This window comes from Oenanthe melanoleuca, chromosome 18, assembly GCF_029582105.1.
Source record: "Oenanthe melanoleuca isolate GR-GAL-2019-014 chromosome 18, OMel1.0, whole genome shotgun sequence".
In the NCBI taxonomy this organism is placed as follows: Eukaryota; Metazoa; Chordata; class Aves; order Passeriformes; family Muscicapidae; genus Oenanthe; species Oenanthe melanoleuca.
In genome coordinates, this window is record NC_079351.1 from 3822671 (window position 1) to 3839492 (window position 16822).

Genomic DNA, 16822 nt, shown 5'->3' on the forward strand with positions numbered 1-16822 from the left:
CAGGTGAGTCCCGCTCTGCCAGCGCAGCTCTGCCCCACTGCGAGTGCTCACACAGGCTCTGAGGGAGCTCGGTGACACCAAGCAGTGCCAGAAAACCCTCCCATATAGCTCAATGCAGGGACAATACAGCATTTCCACCTTCAAAATGTTCCTCTTCCATGATAAAGCCAATGGCAAAAAGTCTGTGACTTAATATTGTTTATCTAAGACAAGAAAAGACAAAGAGAAAAATGTGAAACAAGGATTGTCAAGAAGGTTAATTCAGAAAAATATTAAGAGGTGGTCAAATATTTTTCTAGTTTGAGGTTTAAATTTAATTTGCATTGCTATTCTTTAGTAAAGTTTATCTACAATCTTGTAAAAACACTAATTTTGTAGATGACTAAAAACTAGACATGTACTAGCAGAACCTTTCTTCCATCTTCTAGCAGCAGAAGAATATCTGAAAAGTTGTTCAACTACCTACATAGAACCTCTTTTCAGCACTCACCCTCTAGGAACTGCATACTGGAATGTAAACTTGGATTTTAATTTTCCTCAGGTAATCTTGCAAGCCATACACCAAAGCTTTATGCTAGCTTAATTTTAGTGTCCTTGTAACTCCTGTGGAATAAAAGGAACATTTTGTATGACATTTGGGGAGTGGTGATTTATATCTATCTTTTACAAAAACTTGAGATAGTCTTGCTCTTGAAAGGGTCTTTCCCTCCTCCCACCTCTACTCTGCAGTAGCATTAACACAGTCTAAGCCTTTGGCTCATTCTTGCAACCATAACTGCTTTCTTCTATATTATTCATGAAATGGTAGAATAATGTCACCCTCATTTACATTCTGGAAAGTAATATTGGAATGACAGGAAAGGGAAAGAAAAGCTTGAAGAAGAACAAGAAGAACAAGATTGTTGGTTTTGTTCTTAAGTTGCTGTACACCTACTCGTAACTGCTGCTTAAATGGGAGAGTCATTGTGAAACTCCAGGGTTGTTTTTACTTCTGATTTCAAGACACAGAAGTTAGCTGGAAGGGCAGTGCATAAAGGACTGACCAGGACCCAAAATAGTGCAGGAAAATATTTGGCATCAAAAGCAGGCAAATTTCACAGTACTAGAATTTGTGAAGCATTTCCTTCTAAGCAGAGTTAATCAAAACCAGCCCCACCTTACCTTGTGGACACCATAGCAGATTCTGTAAACTTCTTAAGGCAGTTATTAAAACCAGAGAGCTGATTTCAAAAGAAGGTAAATTGTCTCTCGCTGCTTTCTAATTTGGGTCTTTCAAATTACCCCAAATCTCCTATAATACTACCACTTAATATGATTTGTTTCTGATTTATGTAGATCCCCACTGTAACCTAGTTAGATTGACAGTGCCTTTAGAAAGCATTGAACAGATACACTTTTACTTTACTTTTTAAAAAAATTTAAAAATGTGTATTTATTTATTTTTACAAACCATACAGGAGAAGCATAGCCTGTTGATACAAAAGATCAAGCCATGAAGATTTTAACACTTGAACTTTTTGATAATTCTGGACTATGGAAACAATAAACTATAAAGATGATCTACAATGCAGAAGCTTAAAATAATTTACTGTTTCCATAAATATTTCTAATTCATGAACATCTTTAAGACATGAAAAATGTAAGATGAGACCAGAACTAGCAAAGGGCCTTCCTTATTTTTACAGAGACACTGAGGTAAGTGGAGCACCACTGCATGGCAGAAGTCTGACTCAGTTTGAGGAACAGGAACAGTCCAACTCCAAAGGCAGAAAAGTACATGGTTGAACTAATCCCAGTTTTAAAATCCTTTGAAAGTTATGTTTCAGGAGTTTTATCTTTCATGCAACAGAAACACTGAGATTGTAGCAAAGTCTCATAAATTTATTGTCGTATAAAAACGGATTCAATCACAAATAATCGGACTGAAGTCTTGTCAAATACAAAAAAAAAAAAAAAAAAAAAGTTCAAGAATAGAACACAATATACAAGACTAGAAGTAGTTAAATATTCCTGTACCCAAAGTAACACTGGGATAATTGTTATTTACAAAATCTTGCCTAAATTTTTTGAGACCACGTTGAGCTACAGTAATAATTTCTCTACCTTTTTAGGAGATTAACATGCAGATCTGACAGCTGTAAACAATGAAAGGAATGTACACAAATATATGTACATTGAGGCATAGTGCTTTGTAAGGACTTTGTTCCTTGTGGTCAAAGTGAAGAGTTTTAGTCTTTAGTCTTTAGACTTTGGAGGACTTGTTGCGTCCTCCCTGTGCCCCCTCCCACCTCAATTTATCACTTTAGCTGCAAATTCAGAAACAAACTTGTTTGAACAAAACAGTCTCCTCATAAAACAGCAGTTTTTCTGTGGAAGTTGTGATGGTTGTTACAAAAGCACTTCTTGCTATGTGATCCACAAATTAGAGAGAAAGAGAGCAAGAAGTCCCCCCTGAATAGTTTGTGCATTTAATATTATGAATGCCCTTACTGGACAAGCACCAAACAAACCCACACTTCAGCTGTGGAGAGTAGTATAATGACAATAGATATATACATTATTTTAAATACTTATAAAAATTTAATATACAAATGGCTCTGAATATACAATAATGTGGTAATTAAAAAATAACCAAACTGTGGTGAGAATACCACTATTAGGCACAAAGTATTTCTGGTGTTGGCAATTTTAAGGGAAGTCCAAAGACAGACTATTTATCATTTGTCTGGGTATTTCAAGATGAATCCCTTCAAGATAATGCAAGAACCTATTAAAAAAAAGTAAAAAAGACTGTTAAGGGGACAAAGTTATTTCCAAATATAAGGTAGCACTTTTATTATTTTGAGACAAATGTCCACCTTCCTTGACTAGAATTATTTGACAAAATATTTTATTAAAATCCTTAACTACCTTCTATACTGAAATGTAGCAAGATTTAGGAAAACCCAAACTCACCTTCTTTTAGTCTTCCCTTGCTCTTTAAGCTTCTCAGACCTGCAAATACTGCGGAGAGTGGGGAGGTATTCCAGGGTACTGGCTTGCTTATTGCCCAGGTTTAAAGGACTTCTGGAAAACACAGTTTTGATGACAGCCAGCCTCTTCTGTGCTTTTCTGTGAGTGCTAAAACAGAGAATGAAGCTTTAGTGTTTCTTATTCAAAAATGTGCAGTGATGATTTTATTTCTTTAGGATCAAAGCTAGTGGTTTTAAACTCCTTTAAATTGATGTCCAGAACTACATCCCAATGGATCAGACATCTGCAGCTTCTAATTACACAGCATCACAAAGCTGCACTTGGACAGAAACATGAGAACCAGCAGTTTGTTTGGCCAATGTTCTTGTCATAGTGGTATGAATGTATATACATCAAATCTGAAACAGTCCTACACCCTGTGAAATGTTCTTCCTGACAAATAACTGCATTATACTTCAGAAGTATTAACCAAGTCTTACCTTGGATCAGCTGTCTGACTGAAGGATATGCAATCCCTTGTGTTTGAGACAGGCAGAGTAAGTCCCTTCAGCTGATCACTTTCAGGTGTTTTACTGGTACTCAAAAAGGATTCCAAGTTTTGTGAAATATTAACAGAACTTTTGGTGAAGCTGAGTGCTTCAATAGCTGCCTTTATTTCACTACAGCTCTGGGAACTCCACCAATCAGTGTTTTCTATACTGAATTCATCACAGAGACCATTTCTGATTTTGGCATTTGTCCAATGAAATTCTTCACTTTCAGAAAACTCCAGTGGTTCCCTGGTGTTAGTGTTTACACAGCAATCCAGGAAGGACATGTTTTCCACAAACTCAGACAGTGAATTCAGGCACTGAGAAACAACTGCAGACCTTTTCCCATTTGCTGAGGTTTTAGCTTTAACTTCTTTTTGTTCTTTATGCATCAACAATTTTGATTCCTTTTTATTTATTTCAGCACATGATTTAGGACTGTCTGATGGCAAAGTTATGAATTCAGCTGAATAGTTCAGCTCAGTATCAAATAAGTCACTATCATCCAATATCTCAAGCCTTTTCTGAGCCTTCGTCTTTTTAGACCTTTTTCCAGGGCTACTCTTCCCAGAGCAAGAGCTCTTACTAGGTCTTTCTTTTGAAGAAACTATAGTAGTCCTTTCAAGTATAGACTTAGAGGCTTCAGACTGGTTTGACAGAACTTGCACTGGTAAGGGAAGAATAAGTTCAAGATTACTATATACAAAATCCACATGCTTCATCTGGAATTCTGTGAGAAGCTGCATCAATTTATTCCATTCCTCCACGGTTGTGATCTTGTGCTGTAAAATAAAAATCATGAAATATTTATCAATAAACTAAAATATTTTTTAAAAAAATAAAAATGTTACTACAGAAAATCTCACACTCCTGGCTTTGTGCTTATGAGGTGAGGGACTGTTTTGTTTGCAGGAGACCAACCCAGTTCAGATCGTACTTAATAAGCACAGAATTCTATAATTTCTACAACAAGCCTTAAAGATTTGCTTCTAAGATGGTGCTATTGCTAGTGATGGTTATACTCAATTGTCTGGCTACCATTCAAAATACTACCAAGTCAACTATAAAAATACCTTAAGAAATGTAAACAAATCTTCTGAAGGCAACAGGATGTTCTTAAGGCCAAGCAACGTCTCTACACAGCCTGTATCACATTTTGGAAACTCCTGAAGATGTGCATCCTCAGCTTGAGAAAAATCCACCTTGGAATTGTTAGACTTTGTATGATGAATGACATTATCTGCCTTCTTTGTCTCTTCTCCTCCTGCACAGAGATAACAAGCTTTACTTCAAAGAGAACAACTGCATCATGAAATTGATTTTCCATCTCTTTGCCTCAATTCCTGTCACGAAGGATGCTGTAACTGTCACCTCTTGCTGTGGTGCTGAAGGAACAGAGCAGCTGAAAAGAGACATCCCCATGCCTACATCACAGTGTTACCACCCTGCTCTCCTGCTTCCCAAGTAACCTTTGAAGGAGGCTGTGCCTCACTTGTCTCTGCCTGTCACTCCCTCTAACCCCTAAACTCCTCCTGAATCCTTTGGGATCAAGTTCCTATCCCTGCCTGCTTGCCAGCTGTCACGTTTTTATCCCTTTTTCAGCTCTGCTTCTTCTGGGTGAATTGCCTACAACCCAGCTACATGGATAAAGAACTGCAAACTCTGAGGAAGATTACCACTGGTTCCCTTCTTTGCCCAGTTTTGCTACTCATAACATGAAAGGGAGATAATAAGTACTATCATGGCAGGCAATAAACCCCTCAATATTTAGTTTCTTATGCACTAATACAAGGCTTTGAAGTAGCTAAAAATAGCAGAAACCACCCCCCCCCGCCAATATTTAGGAGTCTTACAAGAAGTTACCATTTATTCATACCTGCCTAAGAATACTTCAATTTAGTCAAATTCATATTTAGATGGATTTTTTTAAGAATAAATTAAATCAACATACCATGAGGTACCAAACACTTCTCTTTCAAGCATCCACCTCCACTTCTAACCCAGAACTGTAAGTACAGAACACTTTGTCTGATATCACAGTTATTTGTGGTCAGCAGAGCAGCCAAGTCTTTCACATCTGTCCGTAGGTTCTCAGCCAGGCACAGAGCTTGGAGGTAGCTCACAGAGTTTATCTAAACAAGAGTTACACACAGGCCATTGAAACAACTGCCAATCACACTGCAGGAAGTCACAAGAGCAAATTATTCTATTTATGCTTGCAATACATTTTGCCTTTTAATACAGAAGATTAGTTTATTAAATTAGATTACAGTTAGATTAAAATCTGTAAGGGAAAGCAAACTACCCAATCTCTGTAGCCTATGCCAGAGAATTAGGTTCAATTTAGAAATTCAGCTGATTAAAAACAAACACACAAACATATTCTGCTCATGGTCTTGAGGTAACTTACACCTTGTTTCTCATCACCAGTGATCAGCTTTTACTGAATTAATTTTAAAGGTTTTTCTTGCATTCTTTCTTTTAACTCTGCAATTACCTGGAAGTCCAATGCTTTCAGTTTCACATTAAGAAATTACCCCTTTTCAATAATTAAGTCCGTCTGATTCTTATTTATTTAGGTTTTTCAGCTAATACACAGCTGCAAATAAAATTAATTGCAACACAGAACACTGGTGTTAACATTAAAGGAATAACCCATAATATTTCTAAAATAGCTCATATACTTTTTAATAAATAAACCAGTAATGAAATAACCAACCTTCAGATCAGAGCTATCAGATATTTATCTAACTACATTCTAAAAACTAAATGAAGTGATTAAGTGATGTTTTTATTGTAATTCTCATTACCACTAAATTGTTCGGAAAATAAATCTTCCATGCTAGTAAATCAGATTCTACACGTAAAGATAAATAGGTCCTACACATCCTTACATAAATCCCAAAGACATGTCTGTCTCCGATCAAACAAATATGTTACATCAGAAATATATAAACCTACATTTAAATGTCAAACTGAAATCAGCTGACAATTACTTGCTTAGGATGTACCTGCATTTCTAGACACAGACTTACCAGGGAAGGGGTTTTAAAGCTGATCTCTTCAAAATAGCCATCAAACATTAAGCTGAATGTTGGATCTACAGAGAGAGAGATCAGTGAACTGTTGTGACATTAAGTTCAAACCTAGTTATTTTCTTTATGCATTAGAGCAGCCAGTGCCTTTATTCAAACACTCAAATACTTGCTTTACAGTCACCACTCATTTCATTTTGCATTTAGGAGCAGTATTCAACCATCACCATTTCCAGCCTCTAAATAAAAGTGACTCTTCTGTCTGTAAAACCTAATTACTGTTACAAACACTACTCACCATTGGTGGTAAGAATTACAGGTCTCTTTGCAGTTGCCATGAATGTCTTTATGGCATTTAGAAATCCTGCATCTTCATCAAATATTATATCCACCTACAGAAAACAGAGTACCAATAGTTTGAGCAGCAGTTACAAGCTGTGAACCCAGTCACAGTACATTTCGTATGAACTTTACCTCTTCAAAAAGAATGAGAGATGTTGCACTTTTCCTGTTGTGCTCTCCTCCTTCTTCTTTGTTTATTGACTTAATCTGAGCATCTTTCTTTACTTCCAGTGAATTCTGAGTATTTCCTGCAGATGGATGAATAATTGAGCAGGAAGGAGAAGTGAAACCATTTAATGCTTTCCAGGTACTGGCTTCAAAAATTCCCCATGTATCAAATGCTTAAGAGAATCTGTTCTTTTCTCCACACAGCTCCACATACACAGTGTAGCATTTCCATCTCAGAAGGTAATTCATTATTAAGAAGAAATACCTACCTCCATTTTTTTCTTCAGATGTTGCTTCTCCATCAATACCTTTACATTTGGCAGAAATTTTGAAGTAGTTTGCAAGTGTTTTAGGAGGCAAACTTCGTTTTAATCCTGCTCCTTTTGGTGACAGTGGTGGTTTTCTTGGAGAAATAACTTTCTTTGGAGAATACATTTTTTCTGCAAGGTATGTTTTATATTAAACTTCATCTGGAGATATAATGTCAAACTGATATTTCTCAGAAAAATTTAAAGTAAAACTCATTTTTTATCTATGGTAAATGACAGGTTTACTGTGCTGATTTTTGCTTGTTTTCCTTTTCTCTTGTTATAGGAAAAGCTTTCTGTTCAACTTTCTATTCAAATGCTACAGCACTTGCTCCACCACTGCAGAAATAACATAATCAAGAGTCAGTATTTTAATAAAGCCATCATTTAATTTGGTCTGTAGTTGTGTTAACCAACAGACCAGTTCTTAGTATTATGGCCAGGTAAGCTAAATCCGCTGTCTTTTTAAAAACAAATGATATCTGAAATTTGTTCTGGGAATTCACTCTTTAATAAAACTTTCTCCCCTCCATAAAACCCACCCCATAATTCAGACCAAACAAAGAAGCCCAGATAAGAACCATGACACTTACTTGGTGACCTGGTAGTGCTACAGCTGTTAAAAAAGCAAGGCTTGTGTGCATTCACACCTTTTTTATCCACTTGATGAGACTGAGTAGCTTCTTTCAGCTGGGACAGAATCTGTCTCCCACTACGCTGGCAGGAGGCATTGACTTCAAATATCTGCAATGTTATTTAATTAAAACTAAAACAAAAACAAAAAAAAAAAAAAAAAAAAAAAAGGAAAATTAAACTGTAGACATCTTGTATTACAAATGCTTTTGCATCATTAGTTATAAATAACAAAAATGCACTGAGGAAAGAAAGAACTCCACAAACCTTAAACCCAAGCTCCTGAGCACAAGCATACACTGCAGCAGTTTTCCCCACTCCTGGTGGGCCAGTTATCAGAACTGTATTGCAAAGGGTTGTCTCTTCTTCAGTATCAGATTTACTATCTTTAAAGTCAAGGCTGCTTAAAGAATCTGTATAATTATTAAAAAGAAAAGTTATTTTTTGCCAACTTTTAACAAAAGAGAAGCTATATTAATTCCATCAGTACCTTCTTGCTCTTTATCCTCCTTTTCCCTTTTCTGATTCCGTTTTTCTTCCAAATCAGCTCTCTTTTTCCATTCTTGTAACCAACTATAAAAGGAAGGAAAAAAAAAAGAATAAAAATTGCTGATAAATTAAGTGAACCAAGAAGGAGCAGAATGTAAAATCAGGGGATATCAGCCACTTGTTACCCCACAGAAACCTATAAAGTCCTTTCAGATAAAAGCAAAAAATGCTCAGTATTTGATTATTTGTAGACAAGGTTTCCTTTTTTATTCTCCCTTCTGTTAGCTGATTTGCATAAAACCAAGTCATTTGGTGAACAACTTATTCACTCATAATTCAGTGTCGTTTTGTCAGATGGATCTTTAAATTCTGTGTAAGAGCCACACCAGTAACTTAAGCCCACACAGAAAATTTAACTGAAAGCCTGATGTGTTAGGTAGATTTCAGTGCTAAATTCCTGTCCAAAGCAGACAGTACAGCAAGGTCAGGATCAGGATGTTTGTAGGGAAGTACAGACAAGAACTGCTCTCTCAGTACTTGAGCATTATCAAGTACATGAGGTTTTGAGTTATTTTAAGAATGGATCCATGTTCCAACTTCTGACCTGTGTAGCCTTTCAATTTCTTTCTTGTTCCCTACAAGTTCAGTGGAATCTTGGGGCTGATATTTTTCTGTCCAGAGCATGTCTTCTTTTTCCACACCTGCAGAAAAAATATTGTCTGTTTTTGAACAGTTCTTCATGCAATAGAATTGATCAAATCTAGCAGATTTGATCTAGCAGATCTAGATATGATTTTTGCATCACAGTGGAAAGCTGACATACATCACACATATGCTTCCTTAGTGCAAAGATTAAAATGAGACAGAAAATGCAGTTACCTGAAAGTGCACTTGGATCTGATAAACACCCAGTGTCTTCTGTCACACTTTCTGGTTTCTGGGTCTTGTTTTTTCCCAAGTGTGTGGCTTGTCCTGTCTCTGCCTGTTTTTCTCCAAATATGGGAGGAATAAGGTTCCTGGAAACTCTTGATTTCATTTCAGTCTCTGTACCTTCAAGTTGTTTTCTTCTTTTTGATTTGCGGTCTTCTGTTTCTTTCCTTTTCCTCTTTGTTTCCTTCCAATTGTCAGGATGTTTCTCAATTACATCAAGATTTGTAGTGCCATCTCTTCTTTCTAAGAAAAAAAAAAAAAAGGTGCATCCATTTAAAATTTCAGGCTATGTCCATTACTACTGTACATTCACTTCAGCCATATTTGAAGAATTTGGTCAAAATAACCTAAAATGTGAGGTTCAATTTATTTCCAACAGTATTCCTTCAGTAATGTATTTTTAAAAATTCCCAGTTGTTTTTTAATGCCAGAGAGAGCAACATGGATTCCTAACCTGGTGTGCTGTTTTCCAATGCCAACCGTTCTGTTTGCTTTTTCAGGAACCTGGAGTAGTATTTTCTCACTGGAAACTGAGAATTAGAAGCCACAATCTCATCTAGCAAATCCTTCTTGAATGCATCACCAAGAGCTGGTCGGTGGCCTGAAAGCTGGAATACACACATAGAGAATTACTCAAAAAATTTACACAGAATGCTTTCCATAATTTAAACTGGTAGTATCTTGTTAAATTCAGAGATTAACAGAAACTGTTAAGAACTGATGAGAACTGTCTAATGGTAAGATGCAAAATGGGGAACTCAAACACAGGGAAATTTAAAAAAATAAATTACGGGACTGAAACAAATTCAAACAATAGGACTTATTAAAAACATAACTCCAAACAAATAAAAAAAGAATTTGAATTTTAAAGTACTAACCCCAGGTGCAGAACAATTTCCAGTTTGTTTTGAATTCACTGTGGAAAATTCACCAAGTGAGAGAGTGATTTTTGTGATGTTGGTGACTTCAGTACTCAGTTCCCTCAGCTTAGTTAATAGAGGACATGATGGTGATTGCAATTCCCACATTGGAGAACCTACAAAAGAACCCCCACACAACCAAAACAAGAGTTAACTTCTATTCTACGGAAAAGAAATGGGGTGGTCTTCTCTCTTTTGTGAAGTCTTTTTGCTTTGTCAGAGGGAAATGGTTTCTGCCCAAATCAGTCCAACATAATCTTTATTTTCCAAATGGGAAATTAACAGACCAAATTTTTGACTAAATATTAAGAATTTTTCATCCTTACCCATGCACGCATAGACTACTTTAGCATCAATTTAATTTGTAAATCTTGTATTCAAAAACATCTCTCTGGAAGCTTCTAAGTTTTGTTCTCTTACTGAGACAAAACAAGAGGAAACTCCCACCTGTTCCAATCCCTAGCTGTTCAAATTCTTTCTTTTCTGCACAAATTCCTCAGAAATTATTATGTACATTTAAACAAAACTCAAAAGTTTAACACAGTGACTTACTGTCATCCTTCTGCTGTACATGGACAACAGTCTTAAAACTGGAACTTGAAAGAGAATATGCTTCCATTGCTGCTGCCTTCTTTGCAATCTGCCTTTTCAATGACTCTGGCAGTCCACTCATCAGGAATTCACGTTTTGCTCTGAATGGATCATCATCTTGAGAATTTTCAGATGCATCTTGGCTTTAACGAAAACAGAAAAGAAAAAGAAAGAAAAAATATAGAATTAGTAGAACTTCCAGCTATGCAAGGCTGAATTTAATCACATTCTCTTCCAAATGAGTTAAAAATAGTCTGTCAGAACTGCTAAAATTAATTTTAATGTAGTTAGTTTGAAATTAATTCTGTGTTAAAAATTTTAATCTGAAAAAATTCTCTTTGGTTTTGTTTTTTATATGCAATTTGGGATTTCTTTTTAATCAGTCATCAACTACATTTCCAGACATCTAATATGGTTCTAAAATGGTTGAGGAACTCTCCAAGACACTCGTAAAATTTTGCAGGCAGATTAAAATATTAATCAGTATAAAAGTAATGAATATTTATAGCACATTTCAGTAAGTGTATTTAAATCTGTAAAATGAGAGAATGTTAAAGTAACCTTGAAACACATTTTGATTTTTAAGCGCTCTTGACAACTGACCTGCTTTCATCAAAGATCACAATTGGTTCACCTGCAGAATTTTGAGCATTTGTGCCTAGGCAGGAAGGTGGACAACCCAGTTTCCCTTTAAAAAGATACAAAAAACACTATTAGATTAGCACTGATACAAGATTCTGACCTTACTTCTATGTTCACTACCTGTATATTTCATTTGACATCATCAGGGAATCTCCTTTTCTTAACAAAAATCATTATAGCTTTATTTCTAATTACTTCCTCAGTACAGATGCTATTTTCTAATATAAGGGAAAAATGGGATGCAACAAAACATTGTATACGATTGACAATTTTTCGAACAAACAGTTCTCCCCAAATGAAGAAAAAGGAAAACAACAGATGTAAATAACCTCTGCACTATTAATTCATATAAAAAGGGAAGGTATATATTGGAATATTATACAAGATAAATCAGAGGAAAAGATTAATATACTGCAAAGGCAGCTTTATGAAATTAAGTTACAATATTCAATAATATAAAATGTTCCTGTAGCAAAAAATAAACACATTAAATAAATTACCACTGGAGTTCTTTGCAACCTTCAAGTTTTTAGACTTCTTCCCCAAGACATCATTTAAGCTCCGAAGTTTCTTTTCCTTCACAGTCTGCTCTGTAGTAGTGACACTATCCATGCTGGAATCTAAAATTATTACTGATTCCTAGAGGGAAAACAAATCAAGTAAGAAAGGAAAGCCAACTTCTCCTCCTTTATTAACAATACTTCGCAAACATTTCTTGTAAAGAATCATGCAGGAATCGTGTGTTGCTTATATCAATCAGAAATATATAAAAATATTTCCTCCCCCAAAGTACAGCCTTACATCACTTTCTTCTAATTTCTTCTTCTCAGCAAGAATTCGCTGTCGAGACGAGCGCCTCACAGGAACTGCTGAGTCTTCATTCACTTTTGATCTGGTCTGCTGTATAGCCTTTGCTTTTTCAATCAGCTGCTTTGCTTTGGATATGTTTTTAGAAGTGGAGTGTATCTGTTAACAAAGAAAAAAAAGACCAAAATAGCAATTAATAGCACTCTCTTCACTAAGTACTTTGCATATAATTTTTCACTTTCATAGAAGTATGTAGTTTTTGCAAATTTTTCATTGATATCAAAAGTGAAAATTAAATACTTGAAAGGACAAGCAAACTAACAGTTTTCAAAAGGGAGTGAGAGCCCAAGGAGATCCCTAATTTTTTCATGGAACAAATAAAATATGGGCAGTGACATTCTTAAGCTTCAGCTGTTCTGCTGTACCCAAACACTATCACAAATCACTGGATCATTTAAGTTGGAAAAGACCTCTGAGACCATCAAGTCCAACCCCTGGCCAATCACCACCTTGGTCAAATAAACCACAGCACTAAATACCACATCCAGTCATTTCTATATCCCATCCTGAGAACCTGCAGCACAGGAACATGCTATTTTATGGGATTCCTCTCTTATGAAAGGTGGATTTTTACTAATAAAACATGTTTTAAGATCTAAGGTACAAGAAACTATCTCAAATTTCATCATAAATCAGAGTATATTCCCTTTCCATAGGGCAGCTGGGAACTGTCATATTGCATTACACTAGATTATTACACAATACTGAATACACCACAGTTATATCCATATAGGAAATGACAAAATACTGACACCAATTGTTATATAAATTACCTTTGTGTTTCCAGAGTGAGACTCTTCATTTTTCATTGCTTCAGCTTTATTTGATTTTGTAGCTGCTTTGATACGTGTAAACCTCATTCTAATTAGGGAAAAAAGTATTATGAAATTATTACTGGCTAATAAAGGGAAATGTTCCTCACAATCCCATTTTCAAAAGCCATTAAAAATATAGTGCTGTAAACAGAAGCAACTCCCCAACTGGTGGTTGAGGTCTTTTTTTTGTTTGGTTGGGTTTTTTTTTTTTTTTTTTTGATGTCTTTAGTACAAAAACATTTATAGTCAGCTTTGGTTCCTCTCTACTTTTACCCACCATGATCAGCATCCATGCATCCATCTGGTATACAACCCATTTATAATTAGGTCTTATTTTCAAAATATTTGCATACAATTAATGGACAAAAAGGTAGAATATACTTTCAAAGGTTTTACCTTATTGGGCTGCTTCCATCAAAGGGCACAGTAATCACCTCAGCTCTGTACATGTTGCTTTTCTTGCAGGATTGTCTGTGTGCTTTTGGGGTGGAAGTCTCTAAAGGGCAGGAGCTTAATTCATCTGCAGAACAGGCACTTCTAGCCCTGGGCTTTTTAGGAGTAACATTTGTTGATGTTTTGGTTTTCTGCTGCCTTAAACTCCTCCTTAACTCACTTACTTCTGGACTTGATGGAATTGTTACATTTACAGTGTTTTCCACAGAAACAACACTAGCACCTGAATGTTCTTCTCCAGTATAATTGCTGGTGTTTGAGACATCCATTTCCTTAGTTTCTGAAGTCTTCTTTCTTCTGTTTGCTTTTTTCTGAACCTTCCTAGATCTTCTAAGTTCAGTTCTATTGCTTTTAGGTTTGGAATGTGTGTATTTGTCCACATTTGTGTTTTCTGGTATCCTGCTTTCTAATCCTTTATTTAAAGGAACAACATCTTCAGATCCTTCTTTTTCTTTTGAAGACTTTGCAGCAGCTTGCTTTTGTTTTCCAGGTGCCTTTTTAACTCCACTCTTTGTTACCTCTGCTGTTGGTTGTCTAAAAGCTTTCATAAACTGATGCTTTTCTTCCAGAGTACATTTTGGCCTCAGAGAATCCAACCCTGCAGTCTCCAGAACAGCCAGCTCCAATTCTTCTTCCTCAATAACGACATTGGATTTTCTTTTCTGAGTCACCTGTTCGGTTTGCTCACTGTCCAAGAGGGCTGGGCTGCTTTCTTTTTCCCCTACACGTCCCTTCTGCTTCAAAAAAATGGAAGCTATTTTCCTAGAGCCTCTCTGTTCCTTATGTGAGGGAGGTAATTTGGGGGGAATGGAATGAACTTGTGCAAGGACAGTCACTGTTCTGAGTGGCAGCTGTTGGGATTCCTCACACTTTTCTGTGTCACTAATACTATCACTTTTGTCCATTTCATTTGCTGTACCAGAAGTGTCCATTGCTGACTTTGTGTCTTCTTCAACATTATTTTCTCCCTGACTTCTCAAGAAGTCCTCAAATGACACTGTTATTATACAATTATTTACCTGGGATGTCCCATCATCTGTATGAACCTCAAAACTGGAATCACCAATAGCAGCATCACACTCTGCTACTGGATTTGTCTTCTCTTCAGTTTCCTTTTTACATGTTTCATTCATCTGGTTTTCTGATGAAGAGCTTTCAGGCAAATCAATATTTACTTTGTGCTTCCTTTCCCTTGATTTTCGTATCCTATTTTTTGATCCACTTGTTTCACAGCCATAGTTTTTTGCATTTTTTCTGGAGGGGACAATATTTGGGAAGTTCTCTCTTTGATCATCTTTCTCTTCTGCTAATTCTCTTGCACATTTTTTGTCCACTAGTGTACAAGAAGCAATAAAGTCATTACTGTCTTGTTGCAGTCCTGTAGCTACTCTGCTGTCATCACTACTAATTTCAATTTCAAGGTCATCCTCAGATTCTTTCCTTTCTTTTGACCCATTATTTAAATTTATTTTCTTCCCTTTTCTTTTCCGCTTTAAGGACGGCTTGAAAGATGATTTACACTCTTTGTCATCAGCATCCAACAATGTTTTATTTTCTCCAGCTCCTACTGGGAATGCAGCATTCTCAGTTGCAGACGTCTTTTTAAAATAATCCAAGATATTGTTGGATTTTGGTGATGACAATGCTTTATCCGCTGGTTTTGCTAATGGTGAAAAATACCTTGTGATTGTTTTCACAGAAGCATCTTCCTCTCGCCGCTTCTTGCATGGCTGTAAAAGGTACAGCATGAATCTTAAGTTTTTAAAAAATTATGATGAATTATATAGAACTTTTTCAGAAGACAAAAATTCATGCTAATGTGCTCGGACTGTGCATACATCAACAATATTTCCATGTCTTCAAAGGTCATCTAAGCTTGAAATAAAGGTTCTACTATTTCAGATAAATAAAAGTCCTGTTCTGAAACCTTGAGGTGGTCAAAACTGAAAGGGACCACAAGGTCTTCAGATCAGCTCTACAGAGATTTCACAATACTGTAAGTCTGAAAATCTAGGTCAATTCAGATGATCGACCTTGAGACGTTCCCCAGAGCATTTGTTGAACAATTAAGAGGGAATTTTAACATCACTTTAAAAAGTCTGATCCTATAGCTGACATATCTTAGGAAGACACTATACCTTTAAGAGTCCTTAAGAAAAGTGAACACAAGAGAATTCTTATCTCGCATAATGATTCAAACAAAAAAAAAAAAAAAAGCATTTACTTCTACAGTTCCAAAGAAGACTGTGGCTGATAAAGACTTTTATAACTCCTGGTTTACCAGAAACTGAACTCCTCTGAAATCTGATGCAGAAAATGTCTCTTCCCAAAGCCCCTCGAATGCGTTTAATGACAGCCCGGCCCGCGGGGCTGCGCCGACCGTCAGAGTGCAAGGAGCCCGGGCCGGGGGCAGACGGCCCCTCACACCGCCGGGTACCGCGGTCGCCAAAGGGCGAATGTCAAAGGGGGCGATCGCCAAAGGGGAGAACGCCAAAGGGCGAATGTCAAAGGGGCCGATCGCCAATGGGGGGAAATGCCAAAGGGGCGCACCCTGCCAGCCGCACCCCCTCTCTCCGCCCTCACAGCGCGACCCCGGCCCGCATCCTCACCTGAGCGTCGCCGTCGCTCCCGGGGAGGAGGGGAGAGGCGGCCGCCGCGGCCACGGCGACCCTGCCCACCATGCCCCGGCTGCTGCGGGCGCGGAGCCCTCACGGATCGCTCGGGGCGCGGGGAGCGCGGAGCCCTCGGCCCCGGGCGGTGCCTCAGGGGCTCGGGGCGCGCGCCGCCGCCATGGCCCCGATGGCGCCGCCTGACGGGCGCGCGCGACGGGCGGGCGGTAAAAGCGCGCGCGGGACCAGATTCGGATCCTCCGCGCGGAAGGCGGGGGGCGGGGCCTCGGGCCGCTCCCACGTGACCCGCGCGCGCGGCCCAACGGTCGCCTGTTGTCCCGGTCACGTGACACAGGCAGGCAAGCGCTCGGTCGCCCCGCCCCTTCCCCGCCGGGGCCACGCCCCCTCCTGCTCCCACTCCCGCCTTCACCCCTGTCACTCCGGTTTTCGCGCCGCGGCCGTGACGTCAAGTGGCTATCGCGTGCCCTGCCCGCCGCTGACGTCACGCTTCGCTGAC

General features: G+C 37.8%; 1 protein-coding gene across 1 annotated transcript; it reads right to left on the bottom strand.

Annotated features, from left to right (window-relative positions):
- Positions 1-1457: 1457 nt before the first annotated feature.
- Positions 1458-16632, bottom strand: ATAD5 (ATPase family AAA domain containing 5). The gene is made up of 23 exons (XM_056505780.1): positions 16306-16632; positions 13640-15426; positions 13202-13289; positions 12363-12527; positions 12062-12200; positions 11523-11607; positions 10881-11062; positions 10287-10444; positions 9863-10016; positions 9358-9651; positions 9083-9179; positions 8480-8562; positions 8257-8402; positions 7950-8100; positions 7318-7488; positions 7013-7128; positions 6837-6930; positions 6539-6603; positions 5455-5635; positions 4577-4767; positions 3453-4285; positions 2956-3120; positions 1458-2767 (listed from the first exon to the last, which is right to left on the bottom strand). Exons 1-23 carry the CDS (start codon positions 16375-16377, stop codon positions 2689-2691), a joined length of 5496 nt encoding a protein of 1831 aa, XP_056361755.1. The 5' UTR covers positions 16378-16632; the 3' UTR covers positions 1458-2688.
- Between the last annotated feature and the right edge of the window lie 190 nt (positions 16633-16822).